At 42.9% G+C, this 17,754-nt stretch overlaps 1 protein-coding gene across 10 annotated transcripts in view; it reads right to left on the reverse strand.

Annotated features, from left to right (window-relative positions):
- The window catches only part of TANC2 (tetratricopeptide repeat, ankyrin repeat and coiled-coil containing 2), a 131,856-nt gene that overhangs the window by 83,836 nt on the left and 30,266 nt on the right, over positions 1–17,754 (reverse strand). For 5 of the 10 annotated variants that reach the window (XM_085039996.1, XM_085039993.1, XM_085039995.1 and 2 more), the window contains one exon: positions 15,572–15,640. In XM_085039996.1, the coding sequence (XP_084896122.1) occupies positions 15,572–15,640 (69 nt within the window). Of the gene's footprint in view, positions 1–8,575; positions 9,145–15,460; positions 15,641–17,754 lie in introns of those variants that run through there. The other 5 variants (XM_085039990.1, XM_085039991.1, XM_085039989.1 and 2 more) reach the window with 2 other exon arrangements.

Below are 17,754 nucleotides of genomic sequence, written 5' to 3' on the forward strand. Positions count from 1 at the left end.
TGGTTTTTCTACAGAAAGTCCCTGTGAAGCAGAAGGCAGGCAAGGAATCAACCCACCATCTCTGCACCAAAACAGGTGTGCTAAAAACCTTTCTCTCTTTCCCCTCATGATCCGTCACAGGAGATGTGCTTAGGGAAAACAGGTACCACGCTGCCATTTTACACAAGAAAATGCTGGATAAGTATGACACATATTTCCAGCACACTCCCTGCAAGCCCATTGGGGCTGGTGTAACAGGAGCTGTGCCAGGCAGGAGGAATGCGAGAGACCCAGGAAGACAAGGACAGCTTGGACCCCTGTTTTCCCCCCCTTCCCATGATGCTCATAGATGTGCAGCCCCACTCAAACACACAACCTGATGCTAAAAACCACAAGACAGTAGTCGATTCAATATAATCCCCCCTGGAAAAAAATCCTACACGGGCACACACAAGCACCCCAAAGCCACAAACTAGCCAACACCCATTAAAAGCCATTCCCAGTAACAATCTCGGGCCAGATCTTGATGCAATGAAAACATTTAAATATTGGAAAGATTGTTGCTAGGGCCTGAAAATTGTTTAGAGTAATAGTTCTGCACTGGTCAATCCTTTAAGATATCATTTATAATTTCAGTTTTAATAAATATGTTTTACCATAGCCTCAGTAACAGTATTTTTTATTATATATATTAAAAATAGCCCATCTTTTCTTTCTTTATCATTTCTGGCTGACACCAGCACCATACATCATCCCATGCGTATGTGGCAGCCTTCACTGTGTTCTAAAAATACAAAACTAACAGAATTCACCCAGTTCAAGAAATGTTAATGACTGACGGGATTGTCCTTAGAAGGTTCTGCATTAAAGATTATTTTAAAAAAGAGGAAGGAGAATTTTAACAAACACAGAGAGGGCAATGTGACCACTACACCAATTGCTGTGTGGACACACAAGTCTGTGGAAGATGCAGGACCTGCACGTTTTGACAGATCAGCACTGACGCGTTTGCCTCTCACCTGTAAGGGATGAATCAATCTCCCATTCCATTTGGTTTTATTTCTACATCTACTCTGGATCTTTTTTACTCCTCACTGAGGTGCCCATTGCCCCACTAATTCCTGCCTTGTCCATAGAAGTGACTGATGACAGCAGAAGTGATCAGCTCGTGGATCCAAAAAGATGATCCACCATTTCTTCTCTTGAGGGCAATAAAGAACCAATGTGGTGAAATCTTCATATACTGCGAGTTCAGCCATACACATAATTTCAATGTATTTCACAGAATCACAAATCACAGACTGGGTTGGGTTGGGAGGGAATTCAAAGCTCATGCAGTTTCACTCCCTGCCATGGGCAGAGACACCTTCCCCTGTACGAAGTTGCTCAGATCACTGTCCAGCCTGGCCTGGCATCTGTTTTTTTTTATTCCTCAAAAGCATGACTTAAGCCTTAAAAACACTCTTCCACCAGCCAAGACACACGATGTTGCCACGACTCACAGACAACAGTTTACTTTAAAAGGCTCAAGTCAATACAATCCTCTCCATGTAAATACAGGTGGGAAAAAGCCACAGAGGAAGAGTTTCTGCTATGACAAATAACCTGACTGCGGAAAAGACAAAAACTCCTCCTAACTCACCCGTAACCCGATTACAGAAAAGGAGGATTTTCATGTACAAGAATTAAGCACCCCTGACTTGTGTCCAAATGAAGATTATCCTGACAGATTCAGATTTGGGCATTAGTATTCTACTGGAATAAATAACAAATGGAAATGTCATAAACTCTGAAATCTGGTTTGACACTCTTTAGTCAAATGTTAACGGATAACACTTTTTATAAAAGTGACTTTTTGAGGCACAATGGTTTGCCTTGGTCCTGACCCCCTTTCTGTGAGCACAGGCAAGTCTTATGATCAAAGTCATGAGATGAGCTTTTGGCACAAATTATAAAAACTAATAAAAGCATGAAACAATTATTTGAAGTATCCTGTACCTGCTCAGTCCTTTTGGCCTCTTATTCCTTTAAGGATTTTCTGTATGAAACAGAAACAACTCCCGGCCTTAAACAGCATTAAAATAGCCTTTTCTATTACACAACTGCAGTTTTTTGAGTGGAGAATATTATGTCTTCCAAGAACACTGGGAAAAAGGGTGTCTGCAATAACCAGTTATAAAAATATGATGGATTGAGTAAAGATGGCAGTCACTAGCAATGCTGGCTTTCTAGAACTGCAAAACTAGCATTTAATTCAGAGAAACATATTGATTACATGGAACCTACAGTCGCAACCTTGTCCCTGGGGTCCCACCACTTGTCACTGATGACAGCCCAGGAGTCGATGCCTGCAGCCCATGCTCTGTGTCCACCTCCTGTGCCAGTCCTGTGCCCAAGGGCTTGATGACAAACACAACACGGACATCAGATAGGAACTGACTTGCTACTACTAAACTAGGAACTTCAATTTCAATGGCTGAGAAGTTATTTCAAACCAATACTGCATATTTTTGGGGCCAGTTCTGCAGTTCTCAGTGAGATTAATCCCCACTGGTGTCCAAGCCAGCAGAGCAAAACTGAAAATCCCTCTGTTGGTGCAAGTAGAATTCTCCTTTGACTTTGCCAGCAACTCTTCTTGTGCAACAAAAGGTGATGCTAATTCCAGGGTAGGAATTAACTATGTAATGCAAAACAATTAGCAGGGCCAGCAGTCAGAAAATTTAATTAGCTGTCTTGTTTATGACACTTGCTTCAGCAGGTTGTCTGTCTTCCAGTGGGGACAAAGATTGTTCCCTGGGAGGGTGGTGAGGCCCTGGCACAGGTTGCCCAAAGAAGCTGTGGCTGCCCCATCCCTGGCAGGGTCCCACCCAGGCCAGGCTGGACAGGGCTTGGAGCAACCTGGTCTAGTGGAAAGTGTCCCTGCCCATGGCAGGAAGTGGGACTGCATGAGCTTTAAGGTCTCTTCCAAACCCTAACCATTCTGGGATTCTGTGATAAACACTAGGGAAAGTATTTCATTAGATTCATAAGATTCACAGCCCAAGTAACCCCAAGTTAGAGCATGTGAGAGACTGTATCTTGTTCACTATATAAACCACGGTTTATGACCAGGACTACACAGCTACGAGCCAATATAAATGCATTGCTTGCTAACAGAATTTAAAATAAAGGCAATAGATACGAATAGATAAGGTAATTTTATTTCTGTGCAAGTCATTCAAATTTTGCTATACTAGAACTAATTTAGTTGGGTTAGTTGATACCAGCAGAGCTGTAACTACTCTGACACATATCCCAAATAGTTCAATTCAAATGAAACTGGATTTAGGATCCCTATTGCTTTGCTGGTAGCAACTTCACAGAATACTCTGTCCTTAAAATGAAACAGCTTATCTGGCAAGGCACAAGCCTGAATTAGCTGAACCTGTTTGTCAACACTTGAAAAACTGCATTATGCTGCATTTACAAGGTGGGTTTTACCTAAGAAAATTGCTAATTCAGCCACTTGTAGTTTCCAGTCATTTATTTGCTTTTCAAATTCTTCATTTACTTGCAAAATTAAAGGAGCTGTTAGAACTTTCTGTTTTTAGGAGTGATGAATGTTCATCAGCCTTTCCTTCCACAGAGGAGCAGGGACAAGGACACGTGGCATGCCTCAAGGATTTTATTGAAATTTCTAATACCCATGTGATTATTTGTGTGAACACAGATGGTTGAAGCAGACTGACTGTCACTGACACGGGAGTGCCATGCTCCTTGGTGTGAGGGAATTTAAGACCCAAAATCTCTCTCAAGGCTTTGGTGAATTAATTTTTTCACATGAATCTGTGACAGCACCAATGTCCCATGATAGACCAGGTCTAGTCCTTTAAGTGTAAATAATGGGAAGGCAGCACTCTCAGGCTCCTTTCCAAGCTGAAAGAGCAACAGCCACGACACGCAACAGGGCCAGGACCATTTATCAACAGAAATGCACCCATCTGGCGACTTCCCTTCAAAAAACCACTTTCTCACTTACACCTACTCACTTCTATGGCTGAGAAGATAAAAAGTGTAACAAGGATAAAATCTGTATTCTCCTAAGCCTGCCTTCAACTCTGCAGAGGAAACCCTTGTAGAAATTCCCAAGTTTAAACCTTCCACAACCTGCAAACATCTGCAACCAATGGGGCCCTGACTGCTCCATGACACACCATCTGTGGTGGCTACCTGGTCTTATAAAACATAGCCACAGGTGACTCTGTGTGCCTGAGAAGAATCAAGCTCCATTATGCACACACTTTTTAAAGCAGAGAAGAAGAAATAAAGAAAGTAAAAATCAGCCTGCAATCCAAGAGCGACACTCAGTCCCGTTCCAACAGTGAAGAGCTGCCAGAGACCCCTGGCACGGTGGCTCCTCCCTTCCTCTGTGGAGTGATTTTCCTCCCCACCCGAGAAACTCTGGAGCTGGACATTGCAATGGAAGGATCAGACATAAAGGTGTCTGTCTGTGAGCTCCAGAGTGGGCTGTGTTTCACAAAGGCAGCCCCGCAACACACACTTGTTTTACAACCAGCCGCAGAGCATTGTCCCACTCCAGTTCACATCTGCCTTGGTTCCTCCTCACACCCTCAATGCCTCTTCCTCACTTTATTATTACTTCTCTTGTGCAGAACACAAAAACCCAAAAAAGCTTTTGCAAATGTTTTTGGAAAAATGTTCTGATCTTTTGGAACATCTTCATTTCCCATTACCATGCCTCTTGCCTGTAAGACCAGGCTGATTTGAAACACTAGTCCAGAAGTATCTTTTCTAATTGAGGCGATGGAGGAAGAGGATTAAGAAATTATAATGGGGTGTTTAAAAAAATCCTCAAGATTAATTGACTATCAAGACCCAAAGCAACACCTGGCGAGGCACCACACTCAGTGCAATCTGCAGTGCTGTCACACACACAGCTACAAACAAGCCACAGGAGCCCTTTGAAAATCAGGGTTCAGACCATGACAGACAGTCCAGATCTGTGGGTCCTGTCAGATATGCAACATTCAGCCATGGCATGTGTCAGGACCCTAAATATTTGATTTAATGAATACTGAGATACTGAACCAAATAAATATTGAAAGTGAGGATTTTTTTGTTTTCCTTTGGTCAAAGCACCATTTCAAACCAGTTTGGGTTAATTTGTTTTCTCATTTCATTTAGCTCTAGGATGTTTCTTCTCTGTTAACACAAAAAATGCCCATCTCCACCTGCAGCATAAAAATCTCAGGCCATCAGCTGCAGCTCAGCAAAACGGGTGCTTAGAGGGGGATTGTTTCATCTATTTAAAAAGCTGCTACTGCTGGAATAAGAAAGCAGCTTGTTCAGAAATGTATACACACTATATGTACTTGGAAATTAATCAAGAATCATATTTTGGTAACAAACAATATGCTATTTCTTAATGAAGTTCATGGAAGAGGGATGGATTATACTATTGCATATTTTGAGGTGCAAGAGCCATTAGTGAATGTTTCTGGCATGAGAAGGTGCACAAGTATATTGGAATACAGCTTGGATGTTGGGCCAAAGACATCTTTGATAGAACTCCAAATAAACTTAAAACAACAATAAGCTTAAAACAGCAATGTATCATAGAATCATGGAATTGTTTTGGTTCAAAGGGACCTTAAAGATCACCCAGTCCCACCCCCCCTGTCATGGGCAAGGACATCTTCCACTAGACCACATTGCTCCAAGCCCCGTCCAACCTGGCCTTGGACCCTTCCAGGGATGGGGCAGCAACAGCTTCTTTGGGTAACCTGTGCCAGGGCCTCCCCACCCTCATACGGAAGAAAATTTCTTACTAATATCCAATCTAAACCTACTCTCTTTCAGTTTAAAGCCATTCCCCCTTATCCTGCCACCACAAGCCCTTGTAACAACTCCATTTGTCTTTCTTGTAGCACCTATGTCCAGGAATGGAATTACAGAGCATCAACAGCTACTCCAGGAAAATCACCAAAGAACAGGGAAGGACAAGTGCTCCAAAACAGGCTGTCCCGTTGTGACAGAAGTGGGAGAGGACCAGATAACATGCCCAGTTGGAGATGAGGGCTTTTCCTTAGAAAACAAGCAGCCCAGGAGGATGTAAGGGCTTATTTCACATGAGTGTATTCTGAATGCCATTCTGCTCTCAAGTGCACAGGACACCTCTGAAGGCACGCTCCAGGAGTAGGAGGAAAGACATAGCCAAGGGAAGAGTGATGGCCTGATTTAACTCTACAGGAGGCTTCCTACACCACCTCCTCTTGCTATAGAAACCTCTTAGCTATGTCTAAAAATTAAAACTTCTCACACACCAGAAATGTAATCATGACAGATGCTCCATTTTGTGCAGCCCCAGTGTGAAATAAGGACAATTTTTCTCTCTGAGCCTCTGAAAAGCCATGGAGTTTCAAGGCAATTTTTTTGCCTTTTTAACTATCCACACTAGAGAAACTTTTGGGGTTCTCCCTCTGTTTAAGCATCTACACAATGACCTGAAATGCAGAGCCATCATCACCTTTTCCCAGCTCCAGTGCTGTGATGACATGTTTACCACATCCTCTGCAAGGCTGAGCAGTCCAACAGCCTTGATGCAAATAAAAACTATCCGTGGGAAGAGCAAATTCTAAAGGTTCTGCAACAACCTCATACCAGCACCAAGGGGAAAATGTGGGATTTTCTGCATATCTCTATTGGAATTTCTACTCTGTCAATATGAAAGACAGTTGGGTGTCAAAATAAGACGGATAGGATTTGTCTTGAAAGCAGCACTGGGGAAAATCCATGCTAGAACTGCTAAGTGTCTTTCAAAAGCCAATAAATATGCCAGTTTTCCCCTTCCTTTTATTAAAAAAAAAAAAAAAAGTTATATACAAACTAACCCAAAATTAATGCAAAATCATTGTGAGTTTGACAGGTCTCCAACAAACAAAAACTCCTCAACACAGGATTTGGTTTAATTCCAAAAGGTACAGACACACTATTTATCTGCATAAATTTCAGGGGCAGTTTTGGAGCTCCAAAAACCTTATATGGGAAATTTTTCCATTTCACCCAAAGAGTGGCGTTGGTTTAATAAAGATAAAAGTCCATCTGCGGGTACACAGGGACATATTCATCCACCTGTTTCATTTCTGCAAGTGCAGCTGGTTTCCATCTGAGTATGTGCCTGTCAAAACAAATCACAAGTCCCAAAATAATGGATGAAGAATCCCAAAAATAGATAATAAGAACTGACACACCAGGAAAAAAAATTTAGCATACGTTATTGTAACTGAATGAGGATTCTCCTTCTCCAGCAGGTTTAGTTGCTGGATACAGAATCCCAGAATCACTAAGGTTAGGAAAGACCTCCAAGACCATTAAGTCTAACCTGTGACCAATCCCCACTTTGTCACCAGCACTGAGTGCCAAGTCCAGTCATTCCTTGGCCACCTTCAGGGGTAGGGACTCACTGGCCTGAGCAGCTCCTTCCAGTGCTTGACCACCCTTTCCATGAAAAAATTCTTCCTGAGACATCAGGGTTTGCCACATTAAGAGCATAAAACAGGACTGAAAATCCAGGTGCCCAAACCACAACAAAATGTTTAGGTAATTTTTTAAAAGGGGACAACTCAATAATTCTGACAAAACACAAGTTTTCTACTCATGAAACCTCTAGACAGCCAGAGAGTGCAAGGCATCAGGGAAAATTCAACAGAAAATTAATTATGCTCAGAAAAAATACATTATACACCTGGAACCCCCTAAATCTAATGGCACTTTCCAGGTAATTGGGTCCTTGGCACTGCTGTGCATTCTGAGATACAGAGTGGGCCTCCCACTCAACCTCCACTCCTACACAGGAACAGGAATTTCAGATCAGTGTCATACTGATGGCATGACAGAGAAGTCAATGAAAAGAAATGTAAGCCTACTGCAAACACTATGGTATAAAAATATGTAAAAAGTAGCAGTCTCTCCTGACACCAACAATTTGAAGCACAATATCCCTCAAAAATGATGTTCAACATGAGCACCAGGCACTTCAACAGCTTTTCCTCAAATTCTACCTTGGTAACGATCGTTTATTTACTTGTATTTCTAGAAGCTCACTTTTTCACTGGAAAGCAAATATTTCCTTCCCTTAGCAAAAAGGGGTTTTATAATTCACTCAAATCTAATTTGTGATCATTTTGGAACACAGAGGGAAAATATTATCACAATCCCATTGTTCTAACATTTTGAAAACAAATGACTCGATATCTGTAGCATTTTCTACTCCTCAGCAGTTCTGTTTCAGCAATGCTGAGAAATGGAATCTTTTCACTGCACGTTCATTTTACGTTTTGTATGAGAAATTCTGCATATCTGAGCAAGGAGGTGACAAACTCAGATTATGTAAAACTACTGCAACAACAACTAAAAGACAATCACCAGCAGCACCACCCTACCTGACACTAACTCCCTCCTAGTAATGGCTTCCTTACGAACTAGGATCCCCAGAATCTGTCATTGTACATTGATTTTCTGCAGTTAGAGGAGGCTGAGGAATGCCAAACACGATCCCAGTCAAAGTCCATGCACGACAAATTGTCCAAATACTCACAGGGCTTTGTTTGCTCTTCCCATCCCCTGTGTGTGCAGCTCAGCAGCGCAGTCAGCCAGGCTGGGAATTCAGGGGTACCGCTGCCTGGAGAGCACTCTGGCACAGATCCTCCTCCGATCCCTCCCTCTCCCTAGCACCGGCTCCATCCTGCTGCTCCCCACGTCAGGGTGATGTTACAGGTGACACCTCCCGCTGCTGATGTCAAGCTCCGTTCCCAAAATCACAAGCACTGTCTCCCTGCGGTGCCCGCTGCCCCTACAAGCATCACCTCCACGTCTTCTGGGTGCCGGGGAGTGGGCGCCAGGAGGATTCCAGAGAGGGTAATGGACACACAGCCTTCCCTCTTCGTCAAGTCTCCCAGTCTTATAGAGCTGCTTTAATTCCTTCCAGAACACTGCAGCAAATGTAGCCTCTATGCCTCCCTTGGGTGGGGGGGGGGGGGGGGGCAAAGGAAGGATTTTTATGGTTTCTTTCTATGGCGCAGCTTAATTTGCTCTTCTCCTAGAGCAAACTGCTGAAAGGACAGGGAAATAATGGAGCAGGAGACCAGAGTGACTGATGCATGGATGCTCTCCTGAACATTTCAGAGTAAGCTGAGGGGCTGGCGATGCAGCCCAGGACCAGAGCTGATGAATGGCGCAGTGCTGCTGTTGTCATGGCAACTAAGAGGGAAAGGAAAAAAAAGAGCAGCACCATATAAGGAGTTGTGACATGGATTCTGGGAACAATTTATACTAAAGGGCTGTAAGACCAAGGATGCTTTAAAGCTGCAGCATCCCCTTGGTCGGACACAGGTTTCATTGTTCACACTGAAGCAGTTGGCACAAATTTCTGAACACAGGATCGCCTCCAGCCCAGACACATTTGCATCGGAAGAGCTGTACCAAAACACAGCAAAACAAACAACATGATTCTGCAGTGTGTTCAAATAACTGGAATTGAAATAACTCAAATTATTAATTAGGAGACATGGATGATTGCTAATAAGGATCCAAACTAACATCTGTGAAAGCAAGAGTACCACTGAGCCCCCCGGGAAAGCACAGCCCCTCACAGGTGAGGAGCTCTGCCCTTACCGAGCGAGGATGACATGAGCCAAACTGCAGCACCATCAGGTGGCTGAGTGCCTGAGCAGCGCTGCCGCCAACACAGATCCTGCCAGGCTTCCCAGAGACAGGAGAACATCCCCAAATTAACCCACAACCCAGGTACTGCTGGGCAAGGGAGGCTGGCAGAACTCCCAAAGCATCTTCAAGTATGGCGGAGCAGGGACAGCCAACTCACACACCTGCCATCACAAGCTGTGAGCAAGGCCAAGGTTTGTACTCCATATGCAACACTGGGGAAAAAACATATTATTTACCACAACCATTATCAGCTGCTTCTCACTTATTGTATGTGCTCAAACAGACAATACACAGTGATGGAGAGAATGGTCACTGTTGCATCCAGCATAATCATAACACTGTAGTGCTGGAGCCTGGGCTCGGTAACTGAAACTTTAACATTCAGAAATCCTTCCCATTGGTGATTTATTTTATTTTTATTCTTTAACATAGAATCCCAGAATGACCTGGGTTGGAAGGGACATTAAAGATCACCCAGTTCCACTCCCTGCCATGGGCAGGGACATCTTCCACTACCCCAGGCTGCTCCAAGCCCTGTCCAACCTGGCCCTGGACACTTCCAGGGATACGGCAGCCACAGCTTCTCTGGGCAACCTGTGCCAGGGCCTCACCACCCTCACATCACAGAATCATTGTTAAGGTTGGAAAAGACCTTGGAGATGATCAAATTCAACTATCAACCTTGCAACACCATCAGATTCTACACTAAACTGTGTTGTCAAGTGCCAGAGCCACACATTTTTGGAACACTTCCAGGAGTAGTGATTTCACCACTTCCCCACGTGTGCCAGCACTGCCAGCTTCCCCCCAGCACTCCCATCCCTGAAGCTGTGCCTCATCATCTCTCACGCTCCCACCCAGCTGAGCTGGTGCAAAAATTTGGAGAGAACAAGAGGTCCTGGGGGCTGCAATCATTAATCTGGACTTGTCACCACTAAGTTTTAAGTAGAGAGATCTTAGCTTTTTAATCCCACAATTACAGTTAGCATCAAGTAATGTTGAACAATTTGCTGAAGATATAGAGAAGGGAGATGTGACAATCCTTGTGGCCACTCCCAAGAGACAAAAGGGTATCCCATGAGGGATGGGGAGAAGACAAGACCCCAGCGCTACAAATGACATGGGTGATGGTGCCACAGGTGATGTGTGTGAGGTTCCCAGCCCAGATGGACCTGGAGGGTGTTGAGAACCACAGTGGTGGGTCCGTACTGGTGTCACTGGGAAGAGCAAGTCTCCATCTTGCTCAGCTCTACTCTCACCATCTCTGAAGGAGCTAGTGAAAAAATACACATTTTCTTTAGGAAAGGGGCTGTTATTAACTGCCTGAACACACCTAGGAATATTCCTACACATTTCTATGGATTTTATTCTTAGGAAAAGTTCCCACATTCCCCAAGCACAAGGGAGAAGTGTTCTCAAAGGGGGGATCTGCAATGAAAGCAGTTCCCCAGGCCCATGTCTTTGAAGATACTGAAGCAACTAATTCACACTGGATACAGGAGGAATCAGGCCTCTGAGAATCCAAAACTGAAACATCTAGGCTAGGTTTTTGTTAAAAAAACACGATTTCTTTCCTAAATTTCTAGCTAATATTCTCCCCTCCTCACTCTCTGCACAAGCACTCACACACATGCTCTTTCTAAGAGAATCCTAATGCTTGCAATCTGTCATTCAATAGAAAAAATAGCAATAGCCAAGTACAGTGATGAATAAAATTATCCCTGTGCATATAAATGTAAAATATGTAAATGAACACTCCTTCCTGAGGAGGAGGAGAAGGGGGATGCGGCTTAGGGCTTTGTGCAAACCCTCTGCACATGGTGGGCTCCACAGGAATTGAATAAAACATAGGGAGCTGAGTCTTTCAGCCCAGTGTCTCATTTATTAATCTAATGCAAGTATTTTTGGCACCAATTCCCGAAAGCACTTACATACATTCATCCCTAAGCACCTTCCTGGAAAGCACTCCTGTCCTAAAGGCAGGTATACAGAGCACCTGCATTATTTTCATCACAGTTATGGCTTTGAGTCAGCAATAACACACTCCTGATGTATATTAGAATATTTGAGCCCATTGTTTAGACAGCAGTTGCTCTTTGTGCAGCAAGCATGGAAACTTTCAAGTGCTAATTTTGTTGCAGATACAAACCAAAATGGTGACTTTACTTCATTATCCTGGGCTGGGAGGGTGGGGGGTTTTCTTTCTTTTTATTATCCATTTTTCACATTATTTTTGTGAATAAAGCCATTGTTATAAAAAAATTAAACAACTCAAAATGAGGTTGAATGTGCTGATTTAAGTATGTTTTCAGCCAGTGCTAAACAAGAGGTGACACGGGCAGGAGGGAGAGAGCTGGTTACTTATGCTGACTATTACTTCATCCCTTAGAGCCACAATGATCTTAGTTTTTCTTAATCACCAGACTATACAGCAAAGTAGAAATTGCACCCACATGGAATATTTATGACTCTCTGAATCCAGCCAAGTATTCATAGCCAGCACACCCAGATACCAACACATGAGTGAGGGACCTTAGTGCTTCTGGGTAGGAAACTCACACTCTGCGGAATGTGTTCCTGTGGCTTTTTACCAAAAATGGACATTTTAACTTTTCTGTGGAACAAAAGCTGCATTGGTTACAAATCAGACAGATTAAGAACTTTAAAATATTATAGTATCACAAAATTATGGAATGCTTTAGGCTGGAACAGACTTTAAAGATCATCCAGTTGCCACTGCCCTGCCATGAACAGGGACACATTCCACTAGCCCACATTACTACAAGCCCCGTCCAGCCTGACCTTGAACACTTCCAGGGATGGGGGAGCCACAGCTTCTCTGGGCAACCTGTGCCAGGGCCTCACCACCCTCACAGGGAGGAATTTCTTCTGCATATCTAACCTAAATTTCCCCTCTTCCAATCTGAAGCCATTTCCCCTTGTCCTGTCAAACCAGTTCCCGACAAAGAGACCCTCTCTGGCTTCCTTACAGGCTCCTGCAAATACTGGAAGACTACTCTGAATATCTGGTAAATGGTCCTAGGAACTAAATTTTTAGGTTAAAAAAAAAAAAAAAAAAAAGACAACAAAGATTTTTATGTAGCAAATGACCCCATCCACTCACCAACCCTGCTGCAGATATGGAACTATGACAGGAACAGGGTAGTCCCATACAAATGTCTGTGTGAAGCAAATGGCATGAAAAGCCCTGACATTTGGATAATTACTCAACAATTTTCCATGCTCTGAAGGTCACTTTTAAACATCCATGTGGCAACTGTCAGCAGGCCAAAAGCCTCTCTTTTAACTTCTATTTCCCAGAATCACCTTCCTCCCTTTTCCAACAGAAATCACTATTGTTATTGCATAGCATTAAACACTGGACAGTGGAATCAGACACAGCACAGGAGAAAACCATCACAGAATCACAGAAACATGGAATATCCTGGGTAGGAAGGGACCCACAAGGATCTTCACAGCCAGCAAGTCCTGGTGAAACCTCTCTGGACATCCACTGTCCAGCTCCTGGTGCTTTATTTTTATATGAAAACTCCCACAGTCACGTAAAGATTTTTTAATCAGGTCATGTATCAATTCTGCCAGGTTTTCAGTGTGTGGCGATAGCATTTACAAGGCTTCTATAAAATCAGAGACGGTTATTGGGTGAAACTGGGGAGAAACATATTAAAAAAAAAAGTTGTCTTCACAAACCTAGCATTAACTCCAATTATTCTTTATTTTAAAGAACATGCTGGTTTACTGAAGAATTAAAATGAGGAGGGTCTTTACCAATTGCCAGTCAGCATCCCCTAGCAAAAATCACCCAACTTTTTATTTGCTGATATAGCAAACGGTCAGTCATTCCACAGCCACCTCATCTCATCTGAGGGAACGGCTGGAGCTGTGCCAGAGTAGGATTGGGCTGGACACCAGGAAAAGGTTCTTCTCCCAGAGAATGGTGGGGCACTGAACAGGCTCCCCAGGGAATAGTCACAGCCCCAAGGCTGCCAGAGCTCCAGGAGTATTTGAACAATGCTCTCAGGGATGCACAGGGTAGGATTGTCGGGGTGTCTGTGCAGGGCCAGGAGTTGGACTGGATGGTCCCTGTGGGTCCCTTCAAGCTCAGGATATTCCATGCTTTAATGATTCTTTCTGCTGCTGAGGAATATTTTTTTCTCAATCTCTCAGACTAGTAGTAAATAAAAGACAGACAGTAAGGAATAGTTGAGGAAATGTGATAAATACTGTCAATTAAAAAGAGCAGAAACACTGCTTTTCCAGCTCCTTTCCATGTCACCTTAATGAAAGCAAACAAATTCCTATCATGACTGCAGGAGGATGTAAAATAAACACCTTTGTTTTACAATACCAACAGTAAATTAAACTAATAATTTAAAAAATCTTTTCCACCAGTGCATGGAAAAACATCCTGAACTCTAAGCGTATTGGGAGCTTCGCTGGAGTCATTGAGACAAGGACATGCAAAGCATGTGCAGGGATTTGCCTGGTGTATGGGACTGTGTGTATCTGGAACAGGATTTTTAAAGCAGATGGAAAAGGCAAAGTATGCAAGTAGAAGACACATGTGGTCACCTCCCCAATCCATTTCCCAGAGTTTTGTGCATGACCCCAAAACAAACCTCCGAACAAAACTGGGAGCCTACACTTTTCTTCTCTTGCTTCTGTGCAGTAACAATGATCAGCATTTTATTGACATCCTGGTTTGTGCCCAACCTGTTCAAGTCTAGATTTCATGGCATATAATTACCAAACCACACTGACAGAGGAATACGCATCTTCACCAGATGAACACCAGCACTGTGGCTCTGAGCACAGGCCCCAGAGAGCTCCCAGCCCCTGAGATTAGCAGGAAATCCCATTTCTCTCTTCTAACTACCACCTGCAACAGCCACTGCTGGAATTCCAGATCTTTTGAGGAACTAATGGTATGCTCCAAAGAGCAGCCCTGCCCAACCATGGAATCGTGATTCTGTCACAACTCAGAATCTCTCCCTCCTGTCTTTTCCAATTTCTCCTTTCACCAGCAGGCAGAGGAAACAAAAGGCACCAAGTGCAACAGAGCTCCCTTTTGTAGACACAGATCAGATTATATCCAGTAAAAACTCATTTTGGAGGTTTCCCTCAGCACAAGCACAGGACCCTGGCTGGTTGTTCTTAAAGCTGGGCACAGAAGTGAGGTCAGATTTTAGGCAAGAAGCAAGGTTCTCAAAAACTGTTACCAGCAGAAATACTTTTCAAGCTTTTATATGGATGTAGGACTCCAAGTGTTTTTGAAAATCCCAGTACGGTATCATTTCTAGGTATTGAAACCACAATCCCAGCAGGTTAGATAAGCAAATCAGTATCTAAAACTATGCATGAACCAAAAAAAAAAAAACTGCTTTGCTGTAGAAATTCATAATTTCTCTGATGCTCTTTTTGGCATTCAAAATTTAAGCATCAACTTCTTTAAAATTACTGTAATGCTTCCACTGTGCATAAACCACAAAACAAAGTGGAACTAAAACACACTCTGACAGAAATTCCTCAAAAACTAGAGAATGTTTGTAAACCAGAGAGATCTTTTTCTGCACAGAAAGATTTCTCTGTCAACACAAAAATCCAGACCATCCCTGGGTTTGACTAAAGCAGACACTGTAATAAACAAGGGAATGACTTTGATACAGAAACTTTTTCTTACAGATTTTTTGCACCAATGGACCTTAAAAGCCCCAGTGAACTTTATTAAAGTCCTTACCAGTTAACTTCTTCACAGGTTGGAGCCGAACACTGATAGACTGATGTGTGAGTAAGGGGGAGGATGGAAGGGAGCGGGACATGCCCTCCATAATCCGAATGTGCTGCATACCTTCGGTCACTGGGAGTGGCGGAATAGCGTAGTCAGGTTCAAAAGCACAGTCGTTCTCTGTGGAGGTGCCTGATGGGGAAAGGAAAATAAAAATGAATTGGTTAGAATGCAAGGGAAAGAATGCTGCTTCCATCATTCCAAAAGGGCTGGCTGGAAGGAGTCTGGTACAGAGCCGACTTGCCAACTGCTTGCTCATGTTCCCTTTGCACAGTTGTGACACATTCTTTGAAGAAATTTGAAGGAGCATCTCAGCACCCCTCTCTATATGATGAACAGCAGAACCATGAAGAATTTCTTTCAATGTTCTTAATTTGTCTTTCAGAGTCTCAGAGTCACCAGTTTTCAATTCAACGATCATAGTTTTCAGATTGTCAGTTTCTAATAAAAAAACCTCCCAGGTGAATGAAATTTCAATATGAGGGCCTTTAGCCTAAAAAAACCCCAAACCCCAGATAAAATGGAAGAAAAAATGCCTCTAAAAACAGCCTCCAGCTCTCCGGGGAGACACACAAAGCCCAGGTGGGGGTCACATCACTACAGATTCACCATGGAATATATGGAATTGCATGAGAACAAGTGGAGATAAAATAATAAGAAGACACCTTAATATTAACAATGAAGGGAAGGTGCTTCAGATTAGCAAGAGTCAGGAGCCACAGGGTTCCTCCCATTAGGTGCAGATATAGAAACCTTGGGGTTAAGGACACCTGGATCTCCACTCTTGTCAGTAAGATGGAAAACCTAACCCAGACAACTAATAATTCATCTGCAAAACCAACCCGAACTGTTAACATAAATATTTCACTAATTGTTCATTAATATTTCAATAATGTGAGAAGGCCAGACTTGTTACAAGACAGATTTTAGCTCTTATTGCCTGCTGATGTTTTCCCTCCATAAAGACACTCCTTGCTGGATTTCCACGGAGTAGTTGTGCTGTTCTCAATGCCTTGTGAGAGTATGTTTAAAAGATAAAATGTTTGTTGGACAGAAAGGGTGATGGACAAGAGTGGGAATAAGACAAAAGGGTAAAAGCCTCAAATGTGTGGTACTCCAGAGGAGTACAATGTGAACAACCCAATATAATGTTTATGATCAGTGGGAAAACCCATGTTGAAAAAACTGTCAAAAATCTTGGCCCAGTTCCTGAAGGGGTCTAGGAGGCTGCAGCACCAGTGGCTAAAATCCATCAGTTCCTGGTGCCAGCACTCAGGAATGTCTCTCAGCAGTTTTGAATTGCTCTTTAAAGAAAAGCCAAATAAGCAGATACCCTTCACACTGGTTTTGACAGTTCCAAACACAACTCACTCTCTTCTTGCTCAACCCTCACCAGTTACCATGAGCTCTCTAAAGGCTCTGCCAGCCCGGCCAGGCTCACTGGGAGTGTCATGGAAGACAAACCACTATCACTGCCAAAACTAGCATCCAAAAAGCCAACCCATGATGGGTTTCTAAAATACGTTTGGCGCCAAGCATGGAAAAAAAAAAGATTCGCCATCATTGATTTTGATTTTTAAAAAACAGTTTCAATTGCCTCAGGCTAAATTTTAGGGAACTATAAACCATGGGCATCTCCTGAATTTTAAAGTCTGGGAAAGACTTAAAAGTCTGTATGTGTTTCACTGGTTATTGTGGTGTAAGCTCCCAGTGTCTTTGATCAATCTACTTAAAATCAAGGGCAGTATCTTATACAGAAATAAAAGTAATTATAGGTTGGCAAAGTTTTCAGCAGTATTTTCCCTCTTAAGATTCAAATGTTTTACCACAAAGCAGTGAACTCACAAAACATCCACAAGGTAATACATTCATTTCACACATATTAAAATTTCCCGCTCCTCCTTGGCAGAGTAAATAAACACACAAACAAAACCACTGAAACAGTCTGAAATTTGTCTTGATCAGAAAGAATGTTGGGTTCATCAAATCCTGGAATCAGGGCTCATTCATGGCTGAACTGGAACTTTGCTTATATAATATATTTGAATAAAATGTTACTGCAAAGTAACAATGTATGATACTGCATATTTGAACTGATAAACTATTTCTTGGAGTTTTACAAGATTAACACAGGAATCATTCAGGTTGGAAAAGACCTTTAAGATCATGAAGTCCAACCATCAACCCAGCATCACCACAATGTTCACCATTAAACCATGTCCTTAAGTGTCACATCCACATGTTTT

Source organism: Lichenostomus cassidix, chromosome 27 (assembly GCF_008360975.1).
Source record: "Lichenostomus cassidix isolate B80296 chromosome 27, HeHo_3.0, whole genome shotgun sequence".
Taxonomy (NCBI): Eukaryota; Metazoa; Chordata; class Aves; order Passeriformes; family Meliphagidae; genus Lichenostomus; species Lichenostomus cassidix.